We start from the raw sequence: 22537 nt of genomic DNA on the forward strand, positions 1-22537 counted from the left end.
TGCATGCTCTTTCGAGAAAAACATGTTTCAAAGATAATTTTGGCTGGGACACTGTATATAATATTTTGCATTTTGTTAAATAAAAATGCTGTTTTGTTAAAATAAAATCCCTTTTTAGAGAATGCAGTTGGCTGACAAAATGGGAGTGATAGGTGAAAAAACTGGCAAACACTTAACATATAAATAAATGTTCTTGGTAAAAGCTCACCTACTATTTTCACTTTAGAAAGAATTCTAATCAGAAATGTTTGGTAGGCTATGAATTAGTTGCCAGCTTTCTGCCATATAATCATTAAACAGTGTAGTTGTTCCTGCATAAGAAGTGCCACTTAAGTCACTGGACACTGTCCCTGCCTTTTGTGTGGATGCTTTTCTTTAGATTCAGAAAGGAGCCCCAGCAACCTGCTGCTTGCTGTTGATTTCTGCTGTGCTGAATTTATTTTAAAATGCCTAATTACTAATCACATTCATTGTTTTTGTAATCTACAAAGCATTGCCATAATTATATACATTTTCTTGTTTGAACTACTTGTAGATCCACCAAATTGAATGAAATATGATTTGTAAGGGCTTGAGAAAGCAAGACATACCATTGCACTAGCTCTTGTAATTCTAGACTTTTTTGCACTGAAAACCTTTAGAGATCTGTGGTCTGCATAATAATAAAGGTTTCATAATGTAGGTTATACAATCTATCTTAATGGTGTTCTAGTTGTTGAAATAAGCATCTTACTTAACCTTATTTAAGGCATTATGTGAAGGAAAAATAGCTACAGTTGCTACATTATTGACTAGATAATGCTGCACAATATCTAAGTTTTGTTTTTGGCTGAATGTAATGTCATCACTCAGCTGACAGTAAGAAATCATCAGCAGAATGGGGAGAAGCACTTTTCAGTGATTTATCCTCCATGCAGCCTCCCACCCCAACTAAATCTGTTCCTAAGAGTTGGGGAACCCTTCAGAGGAGATTTGGGAGAAGCAGGGTGTGTGTGAAAATAGCTTTCTTCTCTGTTCCACTGAGGGAAGCCTTACCAACAGCTGAGTGACAGCATTGGATGCAACACTTCATTATTATAAAGCGGAGGTTTTCAACCTTTTTGGGTCCACAGCTCCCTTGGCCAACTACATTCTTTCTGCTGCACCCCTGTGGGGCTCAGGAGCCCCATTACATTACCCCTTACCTGCAGAGCCAGCAGCCCGTCACCCTTTTTTTAATACCTTGTGGAGTGTTCCTCAGCCTCCTCTCTTCTCCCCTCTCCTTGGGAGTCCTCTGGGCAGCTGCAGCTGCCGTCCCTGGTCTCTGAGCTGCTACCCCCCAGAAGAGAGGTGCCTCTTTCCACTGCTCCACTGGGGCCTGGGAAGCACCCCCTCGCCAGCCCCAGAGGCACCATTCACTTGGGGAGCTTGTAGCCAGGGCTGCTGCAACAAACAACTGTACAAGCCTTTAGGAGGCAGAGACGCAAGAGGGCATCAGAGGAAAGAGGGACAGAAGCTAGTGTTGCCTGCGGCACCCCTGACCATGATTCAAGGCACCCCATGGTGCCACGGCACACTGATTGAAAACCACTATTATAAAGGAAAGGTTGCTTCAGTTTGTGCGTTTAAATGTCTTACTCTGCTTCCAAATTCTTAGCTTTCCATTTGAATTGAAGTTACTTTAGGCTGCAGTCCAGCAGTGGTTACCTCTGCAACACTTATTGGTCAGCAGCATTGGCACACTTAGCATTACAGCTCTGAATTGTATTTCTTGCAGCTTTAACTATAGGTAATTATTTATGCAAGTCTCAGTAAAAGATGTTTACCTGGGAATTGAAATTAGCCTGAAAGGTCTGTAGAACTATTAAAGTCAAGTAGAGTTTTGATACTGACTTGCTATGTTGATTGAATCCAATCTAGGGAGCCCTGTTTTGTACCTTTTTACATTAATAGTTTCAACAGCAACTCATCATACCTCATCAAAAGCTGCTTTTGGTGATGTTCCATTGCCCTAAGTTTTAGAAGAAGCATTCTTGGTGAAATGGGATAATTACTCTTGAGTTGAAGTTATAAAGTGCCACCCCATTTGTATCATAGTGTGAATTGTTCTTGCTGAGGACTTAATTATGTGCCAACTACATTACTGTATTTTGCATTTTGTTAATGATTCTGTTTTGTTTGACAGAATAGATGCTCATATGTTGGTTGTGGAGAATCTCATATAGATCACAGTACCATACATTCGGAGGTATGTATGTAAAAATACTTAAGCATTTTGACAAGTTAACTCATCTTTAACTTTTAAATCTTTCTGGTGTGCAGAGATTACTTATATGGATGGTTGATAAACAGGGAGGTTAGATTTAATTTAAAATAAATAATAGCTTAATTTCGGCAAATATGAACAATGATGTCTTGTTCAATAAGCAGAACCTTTAATGGCTGAATACATAATTTAGATTCCAGCATTTAACTGTATTGTTCATGATAACCTTATTTTTACATTTATTGGCATTTATTGGCAGTTGGTGTAGGAAAATGTGATGCAACAGCTAGTATTTTATACCAGGGTAAATAGCAACTATATCCAAGTTTTGGAGTTTAAAATAATGTTTTTGTTCATAATTTTTGTTGAAAATAGTAGTGAATACTATTTGGTTTGGGAATAAAAAAGCCCAAGGCATTGTTCTAAGTAAAATGTATTTCCCAAATGTATTTGGGTTTCATTTTAAGGAGGAAAGTTGATGTGGAGAGGAAGCATGCAGTTGCAAAACACGAAGAACTAGCACAACCACATTCTTTTACCATTCCGCTGTTCCATGGAGCCCAGGAAACACTTTTTCCTTTTTCTGTATCGTGTGGAGTTCCACCTTGAACTCATTGCCTTCCAGTTGCATAGGCCACACTAGGGGGTGGGGGGATGAGCTCCCCTCCACTCCCCCCTGCTCCATACCTGAATTGCTGTCATTGTTATTATTTTTCTTTCTTGCACACCTAGAAATATATTTTGTCTCTTCTGTGCCCTCACCCCATTTTTTCCAGGTGCCACCACTTCTCAGCTTCGTATTGCTATATATAAACTTCCCTCGTCAATCATAAGCCCCTCCCTTTGGGTTACAGTTTCAAGGCAGTTTGGAGCTTTTTATTTTCCTGCCAGCAGGTGATGGATGTGAAGCCTCACATGTATACAATGGATTTTCTCATTGCCCTAAGTTTAGAATGTAGCTAATTAATCATTTAACAGTCTGCAAACATTACGTTTAAACCAAGCCTAGAAAGATACGCATTTCCATACAAGTAAAATGCAACTTGAAATTCCATACAAGTAAAATGCAACTTGAAATTCCATACAAGTAAAATGCAACAGGGACGCGGGTGGTGCTGTGGTCTAAACCACTGAGCCTCTTGGCCTTGCTGATCAGAAGCTCGGCGGATTGAATCCCTGTGACAGGGTGAGCTCCCGTTGTTCGGTCCCAGCTCCTGCCCACCTAGCAGTTCGAAAGCACGTCAAAGTGCAAGTAGATAAATAGGTACCGCTCTGGCGGGAAGGTAAACGGCGTTTCCGTGCGCTACTTTGGTTCGCCAGAAGCGGCTTAGTCATGCTGGCCACATGACCTGGAAGCTGTCTGTGGACAAACGCCAGCTCCCTTGGCCTATAGAGCGAGATGAGCGCCGCAACCCTAGAGTCGTCCGCGACTGGACCTAATGGTCAGGGGTACCTTTACCTTTAAAATGCAACAGTCCATAGAAGCAAGACCCAGTTCCTTCACAGTTGGTCTTACTGTGGTCTTACTGTATTAAAAAGATTTAGTTCTGTATTTGTTTTCTAGGAAACAAATCACTGTCTAACGGTTAACCTTACCACATTACGTGTCTGGTGTTATGCATGTAGCAAAGAAGTGTTTCTTGATAGAAAACTGAAGTCTCATTCTTCACTGCAAAATGTTCGACTGTCTCACATCATACAGGTAATTAGACAAGTTCACTATCTGGGATTTTATATGGGATTTTAAATTGATTCCCCCCCCCCCCCGCAGAACAGTTTGTACCCACTTTGCTCTTATACAGTCCCATTTTGCTCCTGCATTGAGTTAAGCAAAGTTTGGCTTAGTCTTAGTGTGTCGTCCAAACGCAGGTCCACAGTTAAGCTCTCTCTTCACTAACCATGTGCTGTAGCCAAGCTTTGTTTGTGGTTTGGCTTATCATGTCATGTGAGCCATGCCAAAGGCTCAATTAATTTTAGAATCTATATTCAAGAGATTCAAAAACTTCAGAGTGCTATATAAATGCTTATTAGGGTTCAGTCCTATGTGTGTTTGCTAGGGAGTAAGACCATTTGAATTGTGGGACTTACTTTTGCGTAAACATTTATAGGATTACAGTGTTACTGTGTTTTAATTTTGAAAACTGCTATTGTAATATGTGCATATTTTGATACTTTATGATCACTCATAAAGTGATCAGTTGCATCACTCATGGGGGTCCAATGAGCCACTTCAAGCATGCTCTAGGCATTGCTCATACTCAGTGGGATTTCTGAGTTTTTAAAAAATTGAACACTGTACAAATTGCTTTTGAAATTCCCCTGAGTTTTGAAAGTGCTTTGCCATATAGCATTGAGAGCTACCTTGAGAAATGGAACCCAAGCTCAGCTGGGAAACTTCATTTAAGAATTATGAAAATATGTTCTTAATATACTGACATTCATAATAAAGTGAAATTGAAAAATTGAATATGGCTGCTTTCATTAAGTGGTACTGCAGTGGTCAACCAGATGACTATAGCCCTTGAGCAGGACCTGAGTGTATCAGCACTCTCCCCACTTGTGATCTCAGCAACTAGCCCTCGGAAGCATTCATATTTCTTATCTTCCTATAAGAAACCTATGCTCTGGGATAAGTTATTTAAAAAAGTTGTGACATATATACACCAGTAAACTCTTGGCTTTGCATGTAAAACACGCTTTAGAACTTGATATAAATAATGTTCATAGGCTGATTTTAAATGATATACAAAGAAAAGTAAGATTTGAAGGAACAACACAAGGCTTCTCATGCTTTGTATCTTGATCTTTCCCAAAGGATATTAGGTTACCTAGTATCCCTACACTGAAAATTCCTCTAATTGCAACATTTGATGACCTTGATGTACAAGTAGATGAAGAAGATGAATTCAAGGCAAGAGGTAATATAACTGAAAAATGCACCAAAATATTGTTAGTTGACACAAATTGTTAGTACCATATTCATAATTTCAGTTAAATTTTATTTCATCAGTGGTTTCAAGTGTGTTTTATGTTCTTATTTCACACAATTGTTTTATAGGTCCCATCTAACCCTTACATCTCAGTTTTCTGATGCTAATTAGTTACCTATTTGGATAATAGGCTATGTCTCTGTTGAAATGTAAGTGTTCAGCTGGACATCTAGGAAGCTGGGTTGAGACAGAAATTGGACATTTCTAAGGGTCTTGTAGGGAATGCAAGAATTTGTTTAGTTCTGTGGTGACTGCGGTCAGTGATATAACTTAAAGTCAAGATACAAATTTGAGGAGAAATGAGGAGACACTTTTATTCAATTTATAAGAGCAGTGAGTGGGGGTTGAATTTCACAGATTGTTGGAATTAACCACCCAATCCTTGGAGACCAGACTTCTAACTGATGGTATAATAGTAAACATATTTTAGAAGGTAGTCTCATTGGGTGATAGCCAAATAAGCCATACCCAGAGTAGATCCACTGAAATTAATTGGCTTGTGTCTGTTGATTTAAATAGATCTATCTTAGTATGACTGATTTTGGATATATCTCATTGAGTTCTGAGCAACTATGTATATATACAGGCTAAAATGTTGCTTTTAAATCTCTGTGAGAAACTCCCTACTACACGTTTTGTAACCTTTTTTTGCTTGCTTAGCAGTTTTTCATTATTTGCAGGTCTGACAGGCTTGAAAAATATTGGAAACACTTGTTACATGAATGCAGCTTTACAAGCTCTTTCAAATTGGTAAGAAAAACAGTTCTCTTTGTAGGGCAGTGTGCCTTTCAGTCGTTAGAAATTCCAGATCAGCAAGAAGCTGTGTAGGGTAGAGGTTATAGCATAAATATTACTATGTGAGTTGTATGGCCTATAGAACTTGCAGGGGGCACGTCCTGATCATATGCCCTTTCATAAGGCCCTCAAACTCATAAGTTAAATTAATGAGTCTTCACTTTACAGATCTTCTCATAGTTATTTAACTATCCTATGAAATGCCAGACTCTTTTCCTGTTTTCACTGATTTTCTGTGCTAGCTCAAGTGTATCCAATTTCTTGATGATATGAATGTAAAGAAAAGGATTAAAAACCAAAAGTTTAGAAAAGGCTTTTATTTTTTCTTCAATATTTATTGGTGTAGAAGCAGTGTGGTCATTTTGTTACGCTGCATCTCATTTTATTCATATATTATTAAACAGATCTGTTACTGTTGCAATCAGATGCTGAAGGTGCAAGATGGTATCAGCCCTATCATGGAATCAAAGTGTCTCTTACTAGAAAAAGGGAGCTTATCTAGAAAGCAGCAGAGCTGTACCATATACAGTGGTGCCCCGCTAGACGAAAATAATTCGTCCTGCGAAAATTTTCGTCTAGCGGGTTTTTCGTCTAGCGAGGCATTCGTCTAGCGGGGCACCACTGTAACTGGGGTTGAAGTAATAGTGACATATTTAGCACTGTCTCAAAAAACTAATGGTCTTTTCCCCTTTCTTGCCAGCCCACCATTAACCCAGTTTTTCCTTGACTGTGGGAGTTTAGCTCGTACTGATAAGAAACCAGCCATCTGCAGAAGTTATTACAAACTGATGGCAGAACTCTGGCACAAAAGCAGGTATTGTGCTACTTCTGTACTGTAATAATTTTTCTAAATCAGCTTCTCACAAATATATTTTCAGTAGAATACTTTGTAATTAGTGAACTACATAAAATCTTAGAGTTTCAATGATTGTTTAGCAGAAAACATATGAAGTAGAGCTGTATTTTTCATAATGTGCACACACTTGGAGTTATCTTCCCAATGAAAATCTTACATCTGCTTATTCAGTTCCATAGTGGGTTATGACATGTAAATTATCGCACAATAATTATAATTACGATAATATAACATTAATCAAGCACCTGAATAGAAGGCCTACTGTAAGCAATTAGCATGTTCATATGAATTTGGCTGAGTTATTGAATAATGTAGGACCTCCGTTTGAAATGAGTCGTAATTTGAGTGCATTCTAATTTTTTCCTGTCTTTAGTTTGGGGCATTAGTTATTGAAACAATAAATATCCATAAAGATTATGAATTACCTGGGTTGTAGAATTTTAAACAGCTCTTGTATAATAAAATAAGAATTGATCTGATGAAGTCAGACAGGGTACATCTAGTGCCCCACACAGCTTTCAGCAGTAACTAAAAAGATGCCTCTAATTGAAACTCACAATTTCCTTGACATAATTCTTATTGTTTACTTTGGTATAGTTTGACTCAAAATACAAAAGACTGTGGCAAGCAAGCAAGATTTTGTGTCTTTTTAATATTGTTCTTAAGTTATGTGTATGATACAGAATTAGATGTACACATTAATGAGTACAGACTTGTGCGAAAGAAATAAGAAAGGATGCATGAAATGAATATTTCATGATGCATGAAAGGCATATTGAGTCATCAATACTATCCCAAACAGTGTACCAAATCAATCACAGAATCAAGAAAGGTGAGAATAGGCCTATAATGTCATAGGATGCTGAGAGATGAAATTCAGATTTTGTATCCAAAGGCAGTTTTAGAAACCTCTTGACATTTTGATTTGTTGGTTTAAAAACTATTGCAATTTGAATACTGTACTAGTATACCGAAGCATTTCAACCATTTGAAAAGTTGTAAATGCACTTAAATATTTTTTTTCTTCCAGACCTGGAGCAGTTGTCCCCACAAATTTGTTTCAAGGAATTAAAACAGTTAATCCAACATTTCGAGGCTATTCTCAACAGGTAAGCTTTTCTTAAGGCTACCTCTATGCATGCTACAGGAAAATTTTATTTAGTAAAGTTGCAAGGTTCAAAGAAATGGAAATTGCAGGTAAAATAATACATTTCACTTCGGGTTCTTGGCTAGCTGCTAGATGATGTTTACAATCCATGCTGTTTTTTCCCTTCTTGATTTATGAATAAGAGTAGTTGATATAATTCTGCCTAGGTCCAAAATTATATAGTCATATCCAACATCGCTGTTCTGCTACTGCAGCAGACGTCTGCATGAGCAATGGAACTTCCCCTCATCTCCCCTGCTGCCCATCACACACCCTCAGAATCTGCTCCAAAGGAGTTTCCAGAGCAGATTTTGGAGCTAAGTGGAGAGAGGAACAGGAAGTCTCATTGCACAAGCAGAATTCAGCAGGTGCAGCATTGGATACAACCCATAAAGTGTAATGTGAAAATTTAGAACAGTTTAAATCCAGCTACAGACCACAATAGGGAACTAGGAGCTTTTATTTTATAATAAAATATAAGAAGAAGCAATAAAAATAAAAGGAATACAGCATGTAGCATGATGCATTGCATTTGCAACAACAGGCAGAAAAATCATTAACTGGTCTGCCAAGACCACCAATTTTCAAGTGATCCAGGGTTTGTGGGATTTGGAATCACTGCTGTAAACCCAAAGAACTGATTGAAAGTTGTTTTTAGCATTATTGAATGGCTAGCACCATGGGAGTACTCATCTGAATAAAGCACAATGCTGTACCTACCATTTTAAATTTCAGGATGCACAGGAATTTTTGCGTTGTTTGATGGATTTACTACATGAAGAGTTAAAAGAGCCTGTTATTGCAATAGAGGATAGTATCCCAGCAAATGAAGAGAGCATGGAAGAAGAGAAGAGTCAATCGGATGTAGACTTTCAATCATGCAGTAATACTGATAAGGTAGAAAATGAGGCTTGGTCAAAATCTGTGGCAGAAGACCAAGCAGAGGACACAATGTTAATTCAGGATGATGAAAATGCATCCAAAGACAATCAGAAAGAGAAATCCTTGTGTACCAAGATGAACAAAGCAAGTTCTGTGGAAGACATAGAAAAAGACATATACAATTTCTTTGAAACGGCTGAATTTTTGAACAATCAGGAAACAGTGAAGGTGCAAATACACAGCAGATACTCAGGTGATTGTATGGCTATTAATTAGAAAAAGTGTTGGGTAATATTTCGGTCACATCTGTTACAAGATTCAATTCCACCATACTACTGTGCCATGCTACAATGTTATTTCAATGATTTTGATCTTGCTTTATAGTTCTTACAGGATAGAATATTTTTGAATGAATTTGTTGTTGACTTTGCAGCAACGGATATAAACCATTTGTTTTTGTATGATCAGCTGTTATTAGGATGGGTTGCCGCAATTTTATAATAAAATGGCCAAGTTCTGTCACTCTGTAATAGAACAGATAGTACAAGACTTTGGGGAGGTAGGCAAATTGGGGAGGCATTTGTCTGAATTCTACCACAACAAAAGCAAGTGATAGTTACTGTGGTTTTCCCTTATTTATTTATGCAAGTGTTTCTGTACTGCCTTCTCCTAAAATATCAGGTTGGTGTACGGCAATATAAGAACATTAAAAACGTTGAGAGCAGCACAGAACAATGATTAAAATGATTGCCTACTAAAAAAAAAAAAGTAAACAACAGCATAGCCTGTTGGCATAGCAAAGTCTTCAGGAGGTGCCTGCTGAAGACACTTAAGTGCTTGACTTTTATTGAGAGCAGTTGGGCCTCTGTAACACAGAGGAACTAACAGCACTCCTCCAGGTAAAATTAATAAAATGTGTCTGGTGTTTGCATTAAATGACAAAATTTTGAGCTGGAGCTCAGTGTTTGGGTTGGGATATTAGCTGCTTCATTCTGCACTAGGTAGCTCTTCCCAAGGGCAGACCCATATAGAGCACATTGCAGTAATGCAGTCTTGAAGTTACCAGTACATGGGCTGCAGTCACCATGCTATCCAGATACTGCAGCTAGTGTACCAGCCAAAGCTGGTTAAAGGCACTCCCAAGGTCTCTTGGGCTTCCAGAACAGTTCTTAGTTGACCACAATGGTTGGAAGAAGTTGCTTCCAGCTCTGTTGCAGGAGTGGTGTGTGCCATCACTGCTTTCTAATGTTTCTCTGTCGAGTGATAGCAACATGGTTGTTTCAGTTTAAGGATAAGTGCACTTTAAGAGTGAAGTAAACCATTTGCCGTGAGAAGGAGCTGGAATGGAGTGGTGTGTGTATGTGATCATTCGTGTATTAGGGAAATGAGTGTTTGCTCATTTACTTGACAGTTTCTGTCTCCACGTTGGCAGAAATGGAAATGTTCATGTAATGAGTTGAGCTTTTCTTTGCAAACAGAAATTGCAAACTTAAATGTATGTGCATTTTTCACAGCAGAAGCTTTGCATTTTCTCTAAGATTAAAGAGTGTGATGACCTGAGGGCAATATTGCTGAAATATCTGGTTGACATCAGACATTTTAGCCAGTATGAAAGCTGCTGCTCTTGTCTGTATGGGGTAAAACATTTGAGCTGAATGATGTCTTGGATGTGGCAAAATACATACTTTTTGTACTTTCTAAACAATCTTTCTATAGTGTCCCTCTTCCTTCACTAGTCCCTGCTCTATTTTCCTTTGCAACTTTTAATTTTTCGTGTGCTTAATTTTTCCATTGTGGCAGTTTTGGTTCACATCCTTTTCCAGTCTTCTTTTGTTCATTTTCTACCCTACTCCTGATTCCAGTTTTTTTCTTTTTTTTCTTTTGAAGGGCATTGTGACTTTGCTTCTTAAACTTAATAACAAATAGGACTCTGGGCAGTTAGAGTTAATTTTTAACTCCAGCCTCTTTGTTCATTTTAATTTTGTAATACTTATTTGGCTAAAATGTGTTTTACAGACTATATCAATGATGTCCATATGAATGATGTGTCTATGCCACAAAGTTTTCCTTCAAAAGATGGGGGGAATGCACATTTATCAACCAGCCCTCCCAAATCAGGTACTTTCTGGTCTGGACTGGCACCCTTGAACAAAAAAGGTATAGCGTTCCCTAATGTTACTTGGTGCTTTTTCTTGTATTGGTCCTAACACTTTTAAATGATTAAAATAAAAACATTAAGTTGCTTGATTCACCCACCCCCTTTCATCAATTCATATTGGAAATGAATTTTGGTCTTTCAGTATTGCACTGTGGTCTGGTGGGTGCCAGCAGTGAAACTGGACATAGAGAACTCTTTTATCTGTTCCCATTCCCTATACTATTTTGAGGGCTTTGGGTATGCCATTCCATCAACAAAATGCTAAGGCAATAACATAAACGGCAAGCACACAAGATTTCTGTCTAGGGACCAAACACCAGCACCAAAGCCTCTTATTTATTTACTGCATGACTCTGGGGAGTTGCATCATTTTGGCAAATTTGTCAGAGCAGCTTAAAATATCCTATTGTTTTCCAGTCACATTTTATTCCTTCATCTGCTTTGTTTCCTTTTCATACTTTCATGTGGCCAGTTCTTTTAAAAGCCAGTTAAGAAAATTCTCTTGTAGTTTGTATTTAAACTGTCTTTTATTTTGTTTCGTAATATGTTTTTGCACATTTATATCTCCATTGCTGGAAACACAGACACATACATTCTTCTGACACATACATAGTAGTAGGGATTGAGCCACATCCAGTCTCTCTGGATTGTGCTGTGGACATTGCATGTGAGGCTGTCTTTGTCTGGGTCTGTATATGCAGCAGAATAAGGTGAGAATTTAGTGGCGGAGGGCTGAGGTGATAGAATGGACTGTTCCAGTTCAGGCCGCAGGTGCAGAATCACATTCTGAATTTATTTTAAGTGTCTTTGTAAATAGAAAACTAGCAAAGCAGGAGAGGGCTAGGTCTGAATCTTTTCCCTGAATCTATTAGTTTTCTACTTTCAGGGTGTGTTTAAATGGAAGAACACTTTAAAGGGTTTATCTCCTACCTGCAGTCTGAAGTAGTGCAGTCCATTCTGCTATCATATTTTGCTGCATCTACAAGGCAAGGCCTTTGTCTCCCATCAAATCTGAAAGATCCAGTGATTTGTTCAAAGCCAGAAGGCTTGCAGAAATCATAATAGAATCCATAAGTCATTTGTTGTCTATACCAAATTTGCTTATTAGATATAATTTTTGTGGGACAGCCCTGTCTAGAAGTTGCATCTTGTATAGTCAAAGAGTTGGCTGTGTTCTTATCACTATCTGTCATGCAGATTTGTGGCATGGGAGCAGTGAGGCCTTGTGCCAAAGACCCCATGTTAATGTGAATTGTACAGTGGTGCCCCGCTAGACGAAAATAATTCGTCCCGCGAAAATTTTCGTCTAGCGGGGTTTTCGTCTTGCGGAGCGGCAATGGGAGCCGCGCTCCGCAAAACGAAAAAAAAAAAAGACGAAATTTTTTCGTCTTGCGAGGCAGCCCCATAGACTTTTTCGTCTAGCGGGGCAGCCTCCCGCTAGACGAATGCTTTCGTCTAGCGAGTTTTTCGTCTAGCGAAGCATTCGTCTAGCGGGGTACCACTGTACTTAATGTATGTTTTGTGTGAACACTGCCATCTCTGCCTTTGTAGAATTGTATTAAAGTATCCACTACCCTAGCCAGCTCAATAAGCAATGTTTTGTAATAAAGTGGTTTTGCTTTTTGGCTCACTGTATATTAAAAATAATACTGATTAGTTTCTGCTCTTAAAGTTATTTTTCTGAATGTTTGGTAGTGGAGTTCTCAAAAATTGTAATAGAAAGGGAGAATTAACTGTAGGTCTGGTGTTATTAGAATAACCTTCTGGTTAACAGCCAGATTCACTGACCCATTGTGTCACAGAGACCAGATGAAGAATAGAATAAAAAGTTACTGTACTTCAACTCTGTTCTGATTTTAACTTCCTTTTCTTTTTCTTTTTAGTTCCAACCATATGTTCCCCCAAAAAGAAGAAACACAAAAAATTCAGAAGTGTTATTTCTGACATATTTGATGGGACTATCATAAGTTCAGTACAATGTCTAACATGTGACCGGGTAAGTGAAGGGATAAAATAAATGTTGCTACATACACCGTTGGTACTTGTGTAAGTTCTCTTCCCTTATATAGTAAAAGAAGTTGTTAAAGAGAAGCATGAATATATTTATTCATCCACTTGAAATATGCAAACCGTTCCTGGATTATTCTAGTTTGAACTTCCTCATAGTTTTAGGCTGGTCTGTTTCCTTTCCTTAATACTTTTTTCAGCTTAGTTTACTCCCAAACAGCTACTGTTAATTTTCATGTTCACATTAGTACTACAGTACTTTACAGTAGATGCATCCAGGCGACTCTCTACTTACTTTGGGGTTACATTCCAGGCATAGTGCCTAAAACCAAAATTGTGTATATTCAAAACACATTGAGTTATGAATGGGAATACCAAAGTCTTTTTTCCTGGAAGCCCGCTCCCTTTTTAATTTTTTTTTTAATTGCCAAGTACGTAAAGTTGAATGTGCACAAGTTATATGCGTGAAGGTTGTGAGTTACCTGTAATAGCCTGTAGTTTGCCATCTAGTGGTATTATTGGAGCAAAGCACTGTAATTAGCCACAAGTGGAATTTAATGTTGATAATTCATAAGAACCAAATTTAAAATATAGAATTTTATTGGGTCAATTAGAATGAAAGGTGGTGTTGCCTAATCATCTTCCCTTTGGTTTGGCAATAGGTGTCAGTGACCCTGGAGACTTTCCAGGACTTGTCATTGCCTATTCCAGGCAAGGAAGACCTTGCTAAGCTGCATTCGGCAAGTCATCAGACCTCTCTTATCAAGGCAGGCTCTTGTGGTGAAGCATATGCTCCTCAGGGCTGGATAGCCTTTTTCATGGAATACTTTAAAAGGTTTGTTTCTTTGCATTGCTTGAACATTTTAAACTGATGTTTCTGCTGTACTGGCAGAACATTTGCTGTTTTTTTGTCAATGATGTTTCAGGTTTGTTGTCTCATGTGTCCCTAGCTGGTTTTGGGGTCCAACAGTAACCTTACAAGATTGTCTTGCTGCCTTTTTTGCTAGAGATGAACTGAAAGGTAAGAAATTCATATTTTTCACATGTCTTACTAAATATGACCACCATACCTCTTACTTTTTGTACCTATTTTCACATTTAAAAGGTCCAGAACAGGTTCCCTTTTACACTGTTGCGGAACCATCTATTGACAATATCTTCAACAGAGCAAAGGTTCAAATTAGCCAGTGTAGAAATTTTATCCCTTTAATTTAAAATAATCTCATTTTAAACTTTTAATTGAGGGAGAGGGCTGTGGCTCATTGGTAGGACATCTGCTTTGAATGCAGAAAATCCCTGATTCAATCCCTAGCATCTTTTAAGTAGGGTTAGGAGAGGGTCTGCCTTTGTAGTCGGTTTACTGACCTTGATGGACCAGTAGTCAGACTCAGTATAATGCAGCTTCCTATCGCCCAGTCTTACAATTTATTTACAACAACAACAACAACAACAACAACAAAAATATCCTGATATCCTGGACGGATATCTAGTCAGTGAAAGTACATGTATTCCTGATGCTAGAATGTCTTGAATACCTAGTGTCTTGTAAAATCAGAAAAGCTCAGTGCAGGCTGTGGTAGGAGTATGTTTTTAGAATAATGGTTGTGCTTTCCTTCCCGCAATGTCTGCAGGTGACAATATGTACAGTTGTGAAAAGTGTAAAAAGTAAGTGGCCTGTTCTTAAATTCTTATAATTTGATATATATGGTTACTTTAAAAGCTGTTGGATGAGATCCAAAATTGCAGCAGCAGATAAAGTGGGACTTCCCCTTCCTCCCACTTCCCCCAAATCTTGTTTTGCAGCGAAAGTCTCCATTACCTTTGCCTACAAAACACAGCCTGGGGGTCCAAAGTACCGTACATCTTTCTTTTCAGAAAGCATTTTGCAAGTAATGGCAGAGTGTAGGAAAAGTTGCCCCTGCCCTTCCTATCACTTCTGCACTCCTCGCAAAAGGATTTTGACAACGTGTACAGGACATGTCAAGGAGATAAAGAATTATAAAACTTTTAGAAGTAGTTACAGGTGGGTGTTGGTCTGCCATAGTCGAAACAAAATAGGAAACAAAATAGGAAATTCTTTCCAGTAGCACCTTAGAGACCAACTGAGTTTGTTCTTGGTATGAGCTTTCGTGTGCATGCACACTTCTTCAGATACACTGAAACAGAAGTCACCAGATCCTTAAATATAGTGAGGGAGTGGGGAGGGGTATTACTCAGAAGGATGGTGGGAATGGGTGATCAGCTGATAGGTGTGGAAAACCTGTTGACGGCTTAACGGCTGCAATTAGTCTTGCAGGGAAAGGCAAGGGGTGAGATGGCTAAAGATAGCTTTGTTATGTATAATGAGATAAGAATCCAATGTCTTTGTTCAAACCAGGTTTCTCCATGGTTTTAAGTTTGGTGATTACTTGCAATTCAGCCACTTCTCTTTCCAGTCTATTTCTGAAATTTCTTTGTATTAAGACAGCTACTTTGAGATCTTTTATAGAATGTCCTGGGAGATTGAAGTGTTCTCCTACTGGTTTCTCTGTCTTGTGATTCCTGATTCTGTCTTGTGATTCCTGGTTCTTATCTCATTATACATAACAAAGCTATCTTTAGCCATCTCACCCCTTGCCTTTCCCTGCAAGACTAATTGCAAGACTAATTGCAAGACTAATTGCAGCCGTCAACAGGTTTTCCACACCTATCAGCTGATCACCCATTCCCACCATCCTTCTGAGTAATACCCCTCCCCACTCCCTCACTATATTTAAGGATCTGGTGACTTCTGTTTCAGTGTATCTGAAGAAGTGTGCATGCACACGAAAGCTCATACCAAGAACAAACTCAGTTGGTCTCTAAGGCAGTGTTTTTCAACCTTTTTTGGGCAAAGGCACACTTGTTTCATGAAAAAAATCACGAGGCACACCACCATTAGAAAATGTTAAAAAATTTAACTCTGTGCCTATATTGACTATATATAAAGTAATTCTTTTGAATTTTTCAATTTTTTTTTTTTCAATTTTTGCACACCAGGCAACATGTGAAAAACACTGCTCTAAGGTGCTACTGGAAAAAAACTTTTAGAAGACACCTGAAGGTTGATCTGGGTCAATCGCAGGCCCAAGGCAGCTGGAGCACAGCACGCTTCTCAATAGCCAGAAAGACAATGGCTCCAAATCCGGGCACGAAAGAGCTCCGCAGCCCTGCTGGTTTGAGGAGAGAGAGAGAGATGTGCTGGAGAGGGGAGGAGGGAGGCGAGAAGGAGTTGGGTCTCTGACGAGGGAAGGCACGATCAGGACCAGCAACAGCATTGCCTGTGCAGGGGTGGAGGGAGGCAGGGGGAGAAGGCAGGATTGGCATTGGGATTGCCTGAGTGGCTCTCTTTGATGGGGGTGTGTGGAGGGAGGAAGGGGGAGAAGGCAGGATCGGCATCGCCTGCCCACCCTGCACCCATCCCTGCCCCTTCGAGGGAAGCATCCCAGTGCCCACCTCAACTCCCTGCACCCATCCCTGCCCCCTCGGGGAAAGCAGCTAGCACCTGCCCACCCACCCTGCTCCCACCCCTGCATGCACCCATCCACCCTGCACCCATCCCTGGGTGGTAGATCACTGCTGGTTTTTATATTGGATCATAGATCACACCCTACTTGTTGGACATGCCTGGCATACAGCATCTCCCTATGTCCATAAGTGCACAGATGCTTTGAGCAATACAGAAAGATTTTCTAGGCTTCCGTTCAGTTCTCTTCTGCACCCTGGCCCAAGGTTCATGAGGGTTGTAGGAACACTGGTGCAGCACCAAATATATGGCAAAAGGCTGCAGACAGAAGCAAAGATAGAATTGTGGAGTTAGCAGGGATCATGAGGGCACTGGCGGAGGAAGAGGAGTGCAGGGGGAGCACACTGCCCCCGGCAGCACAATCCTGGTAGGGTGCCATCGCGGCTGCCCCCCCCCCCCGCCAGTGCTGGGCATCACTCCCCTGCAGGCAGTGTGCCCTGCCCCCAGGACACGCACCATGCCTCTGCAGGCAGGGTGCCCTGCCACCAGGATGCATGCCATGCCCTTGCGGGCAGCTTGCCAACCCCGCCTCCGCCTGCTCTCCGACCCCCGGTGCCGGTGCATGAAGCTCCGCCACTGCATGAGGGTCATCTAGTCCAACCTCCTGCAATGGAGGAATCATTTGTCCAGCATGGGACATTTTATTTTGTAAACTACCCTGTGATCCTTGGATAAAAGGCAGTATCGAAACTTAATAAAGAAATAAGGAAAATAAGAGGTTACTCATAAGAATCAGGGGACCCTCTTGAATAGCTTTCAAGGCAGTGTTGGGGGACTGCAACTGAGCTGGGAGAAAATGGCAGAATTTGGCAAGTTCCCTTCTTGCGTAAGTGACAGTACCTTTGGCTTCTACAAGGGGCTAATTTGTATTTTTTTAATTAGTTGATACTAGCAAAAAAGGACAGGCATTTTGTTCTTTCCTCCAATATGTTCAGAGGACTCGTGTCATCCGTCCACTTTGATTCTGGGCCTGCAGTCAAATACAATGTCTTTTCCCATTTTTTCTCAGTATAAAGTTTTACTCAAAGGAGACCTTTAAAATTAATGCATCTAACCTAGTCATAAGAATTTCAGTATGTCTACTCTGAGTAAAACTTGAGTACCACTCAAAGAGGCTAGTTGTGGGCATGCTGTGACTTTTCCTTCCACAGCTATGTTTAATGTTCCTCTGAGTGTGCATTTGCTGCATGTTTTTTGTATTAATACACAGGAGACCCACATTGCCTTTTCTGATACATGCTGACTACATCGGTTGCCAAGAAGGAATGATTGCTTATGATGTGCAAATTGATCATACCTATGACATGCCTTGTGTCTGTGAAAATAAGATCTAATTAATTTCTCATCACTTCCAACCTTGTGATTTCTTATGAAGATTATAGCCCCTATTCTAGTTAGCAATTCTGAAATATCCAGGGTATTGTACAGTATTTTAAATGTTTGCATTGGATACTTTTTTTTACAACTTTACTAAATTTGCTTTAGGTTAAGAAATGGAGTAAAATTCTGCAAAGTTCAACACTTTCCTGAGGTATTCCATTTTTTTAAAATAATAGTGTTGTTTTTTCCATATTATATAATTGTGAATATAGTGTGAAAGCTGCATTCTGGCTTCCCGAAAGATGCTTTGATCTAGTCACATTTGCACACTTACTCAGATGAAGATATTAAAAATGGTGATGCACCTACACAAAAGGCTAAAAGCTGATGACGTGTGATCAGATATCCACTTGTACAATGGGCTTTCCTGTACTCTGCCTCCCCCACCCCCACCCCTGCATGTACTCAGATCTGGAGAATCCTTCAGCCCATTGCACAAGCGTATATCAGTTCCTCAGGCACATGGACGCAACTGTATGGCACTCAGTAAATCTTTTTACAAAGCATCTGCAGCTACCTCTGTGCTGCCAAAAATCTGCTCCAGAGCATCCATCAACCATCCAGATTTTGAGGGCATGTGGTAGGCTGCGTGGGAGAGGAGAGGAAGGTGAAGTTCCATAGTGCAAGCAGAAGTTCATTCTGCTTCTACATATATAGCATTGGATGCAACCCATAATCTTCCATTATGACCAGTTACAAGGGGAGTTTTTTCTACAAAAGTGTACAGTGTACATCTGTGCAGGAAGATGTCCTTATTCACTGAACTAAACACAAATCTTTGGTATTATTATGTAAAGTGGCCCGTGAAGCATCCCTTTTTTGTAAAAAAAATAAAAAATGAGAAGGCAGGACAGAACGCAATAAATTTAATAACAAGGTAGCAGTAGTAAAATGCTTGCCTCTTATTTTAGTATTAAGTTGTCAAGCATCAATTTTTGAATGAGTATCAACTCTTCTTTATAGATATTGTGCATTCATCTCAAAAGATTCAGGCATGACCTTATGTTTTCCACAAAAATTGGGACTCATGTATCCTTTCCCTTGGAAGGACTTGATCTTCAACCTTTTCTTGCCAAAGACAGTCCAACTCAAATAGTGATGTATGATCTCTTATCAGTAATCTGTCACCATGGAACTGCCATCAGTAAGTATATATTCTCTTTCCAACTGGGGTGGAATCAAATAGTTGTGTTAATATGTTTTAGTTTCGGCTTGCCTTACAGTACTTTGACAAAAAAATATCTTAACTGTTCTTGAATTTAGATGGACATTATATAGCTTATTGTCGGAACAACTTAAATAATCGATGGTATGAGTTTGATGATCAGAGTGTCACAGAAGTCACCGAATCAACAGTTCAAAATGCAGAAGCTTATGTTCTCTTCTACAGGTGAGAAAACAAGGGACAAGGATTTGTGTCTTGAGTAAATTTCTTGTTAGTACCCAATGCATGGTATCTGACTATATTAGCTGTTAATTCTTGCCTGCATGAGTTTCAAGAGAGTATTCTAAAGAGCTGGATAATACTTTCCAATGGTTACAGTTTCTGATCAGTTGTAATTGTGGGCCAATATAGAAAGTGTGACTTCTTTTAAGATGCTACTTTGCAGTGAGGTAGTTATTTTCCCTGATCGCCGAAGAATTGATGCTTTTGAATTATGGTGCTGGAGGAGACTCTTGAGAGTCCCATGGACTGCAAGAAGATCAAACCTATCCATTCTCAAAGAAATCAGCCCTGAGTGCTCACTAGAAGGACAGATCCTGAAGTTGAGGCTCCAGTACTTTGGCCACCTCATGAGAAGAGAAGACTCCCTAGAAAAGACCCTGATGTTGGGAAAGATGGAGGGCACAAGGAGAAGGGGACGACAGAGGATGAGATGGTTGGACAGTGTTCTCGAAGCTACTAACATGAGTTTGGCCAAACTGCGAGAGGCAGTGAAGGATAGGCCTGCCTGGCGTGCTCTGGTCCATGGGGTCTCGAAGAGTCGGACACGACTGAACAACAACAACCAGTTATTTTCCCACAGTTCTAACATTTTCCAACTCATTCTGGTTCTTTTTCTGGGCCTTTCTACAGACTTAATTTTTCCTAGCTCCCCCCCCCCCCAGCATTTTTTACAATACAATATTCTTGAAAATTAAAAATTAAAAAAATTCCTTCCAGTAGCACCTTAGAGACCAACTAAGTTTGTTCTTGGTATGAGCTTTCGTGTGCATTCTGAAGAAGTGTGCATGCACACGAAAGCTCATACCAAGAACAAACTTAGTTGGTCTCTAAGGTGCTACTGGAAGGATTTTTTATATTTTTTATTTTGTTTCCACTACTGCAGACCAACATGGCTACCTACCTGTAATATTCTTGAAACTTACTGAACCATGACCCTAACATCAACCCCTGTAAAAATAGACATCTCTGTTCTTCTGTAGTGTTTATTTATAATAGGAACTGGGAATTTGTGGCCCTCCAGATATTTTTGGACTCCAACTCTCATTACCTTCAGCCAGCTTGGGCAGTAGTTAGGGAGGATGGGATTAGTAGTCCAATATTATCTATGACCACAAATTCTAACATATCTGGAAATATTGTTTTGACGGTCATGCATTTTTATTGCAAAATTAGAAAGTAAGCTAAAGTGACTTAAAACCTGAATATTATTCATTTCAAATAAATTGTAATATATTTCAAATTCACAGATAGGTTGCCACAGTGAAATTGGACACTGTCCATAGTTCACTTTGAATTAATAGCTGATGTTTCCTCATTTAAATTCATAGGAGAATGCACGTAGGAAGGATTCTGGAGTCAGATAAAATTCAACTGCAGTAGAAGGAACACTTCACAGTTCAGCAGCTGAAAGCTGGTGGACAAAGGGATTCACTGTAGTAGCTTGAAATTTATGAGCTGCAGCTGAGCTTTTATTGAAATGTGAATAGGGCCAGGGAGAGAGGGAACTACTCTTCCAGTCTAAAGAGCAAACACATTCTAATAAATGGGACAATAATTTTAACCTCTGAACAAATAAACAGTAGCTAAATTATGTAAAGAGCTAAACATGTTATTAAGGGAACTGTTTCGCGTTGCAAGCATTAGACCTAGATGTTGACCCCAAGTACATAGATTCTGATAAATTGGGGAGCAAATTTTCAAATTAATTGTAACTGTACTTAATTGACATCTGTACCAGTAATGTGTGCAGATCAATTCCTTCTATTAAAAAAAAGCTCATGGGTTACGTATGCTTCTGATGTGCACACACAAATATAAGTATGTGCTACCTTGTTAGGGTATTCATATTTCCAGTTACTATATCCTAAATATTTTTTACTTGGAACACATCCAAATTTGAATCACTGCACTTTATTTTTTTGGCAGATCTTTCCAGTGACTTACAATTATCATACTGTGCAAGCTTGCATTTTATTTCACACAAATTGAAATAATCTCATATGGATATAATGATGATTATTGATGTTACTTAATGTTCTCAGTATTATCTAATTTCATTATTGTAATAGAAAAAGCAACGAAGAAGCTAAAAAAGAGAGACAGAAGGTATCAAGCCTTAATATAATGGAACCAAGTCTCCTCCAGTTTTATATTTCCAGACAGTGGTTGAACAAATTCAGGACTTTTGCAGAACCAGGACCTATTTCAAATAATGATTTCCTCTGCATACATGGAGGTGAGAGCACAATTATGCATCATACATAATTGAGTATGTTATCTAATGTTATCTCATCATGTAGTGTGACAACTTCCTGACTCCCCACTTGGCAGTCATAGCCTGACTCCCCCTTGAGTCCCATCTATTTCAGAAATGGCCTCTGTTTGAGCTTAACTTCTTCAGGCAATCATCTTTGAAATGTGAAGAGGGATATTGCTGGTTAAGAATTACAACCATAGATATAAGTTGTTTAGCTTGCTAGCTGAATGGTGCAGCAGTTGGTTTATCTTTGCTTGCCAGCAATGACTCACTGATAATAGTATTTAATTTGAAACCCATAATAAAATCAGCATATTATTTACTGCTTGTATTCTTTTTTTCCTTTTTCCTTCCTACTGCTAGAGGCACTGACAGGCAGAACATTTCTGATTTTATTTGGGTCTTTAAATTTTTGCATTCCAAAAATCTATTGAAAGATGAACATGCCCTCTAATTTTCAAGCAGAATGACAATAAAACTGGCAGGGGTTAGACTTAGGTTAGAAAACAAAAATACAAGACATCCTTAAATTGTGAGCTCCTAAATACACAGATTTCTTTAAACCATTCTTTATTCTGCTGCCATCAAAGCTTGAAAGCTTGAATTTGGGGAATGGTTTGATTGATATGTTTTCCTATTCCTGAAATTCTTACAAGATCATTCAAATCATATCAGTTGTCTGATTGGCTATGGCTGGTATTTGCATAAGGAATCTTACATACATGATAACTTGTTTCTGCTCTTTTGACTGATTGACACTTCTCTGTGGAATAATATTAAGGAAAAGCAGTATTAGCTTCCACATTCACTTTGGGTCATAATTTCTTTG

At 39.2% G+C, this 22537-nt stretch overlaps 1 protein-coding gene across 4 annotated transcripts in view; it reads left to right on the plus strand.

Annotated features, from left to right (window-relative positions):
* The window catches only part of USP33 (ubiquitin specific peptidase 33), a 32820-nt gene that overhangs the window by 5342 nt on the left and 4941 nt on the right, over positions 1–22537 (plus strand). The window contains exons 4-19 of one of the 4 annotated variants that reach the window (XM_033151774.1): positions 2165–2227; positions 3810–3947; positions 5061–5163; positions 5916–5985; positions 6731–6844; positions 7917–7995; positions 8769–9168; positions 10932–11072; positions 12957–13069; positions 13743–13915; positions 14007–14101; positions 14712–14745; positions 18110–18155; positions 18968–19148; positions 19268–19394; positions 21521–21687. In XM_033151774.1, the coding sequence (XP_033007665.1) occupies positions 2165–2227; positions 3810–3947; positions 5061–5163; positions 5916–5985; positions 6731–6844; positions 7917–7995; positions 8769–9168; positions 10932–11072; positions 12957–13069; positions 13743–13915; positions 14007–14101; positions 14712–14745; positions 18110–18155; positions 18968–19148; positions 19268–19394; positions 21521–21687 (2044 nt within the window). The remainder of the gene's footprint in view (positions 1–2164; positions 2228–3809; positions 3948–5060; positions 5164–5915; positions 5986–6730; positions 6845–7916; positions 7996–8768; positions 9169–10931; positions 11073–12956; positions 13070–13742; positions 13916–14006; positions 14102–14711; positions 14746–18109; positions 18156–18967; positions 19149–19267; positions 19395–21520; positions 21688–22537) is intronic. The other 3 variants (XM_033151775.1, XM_033151776.1, XM_033151777.1) reach the window with 3 other exon arrangements.

The sequence above is a fragment of the Lacerta agilis genome, chromosome 6, assembly GCF_009819535.1.
Source record: "Lacerta agilis isolate rLacAgi1 chromosome 6, rLacAgi1.pri, whole genome shotgun sequence".
NCBI classification, from domain to species: Eukaryota; Metazoa; Chordata; class Lepidosauria; order Squamata; family Lacertidae; genus Lacerta; species Lacerta agilis.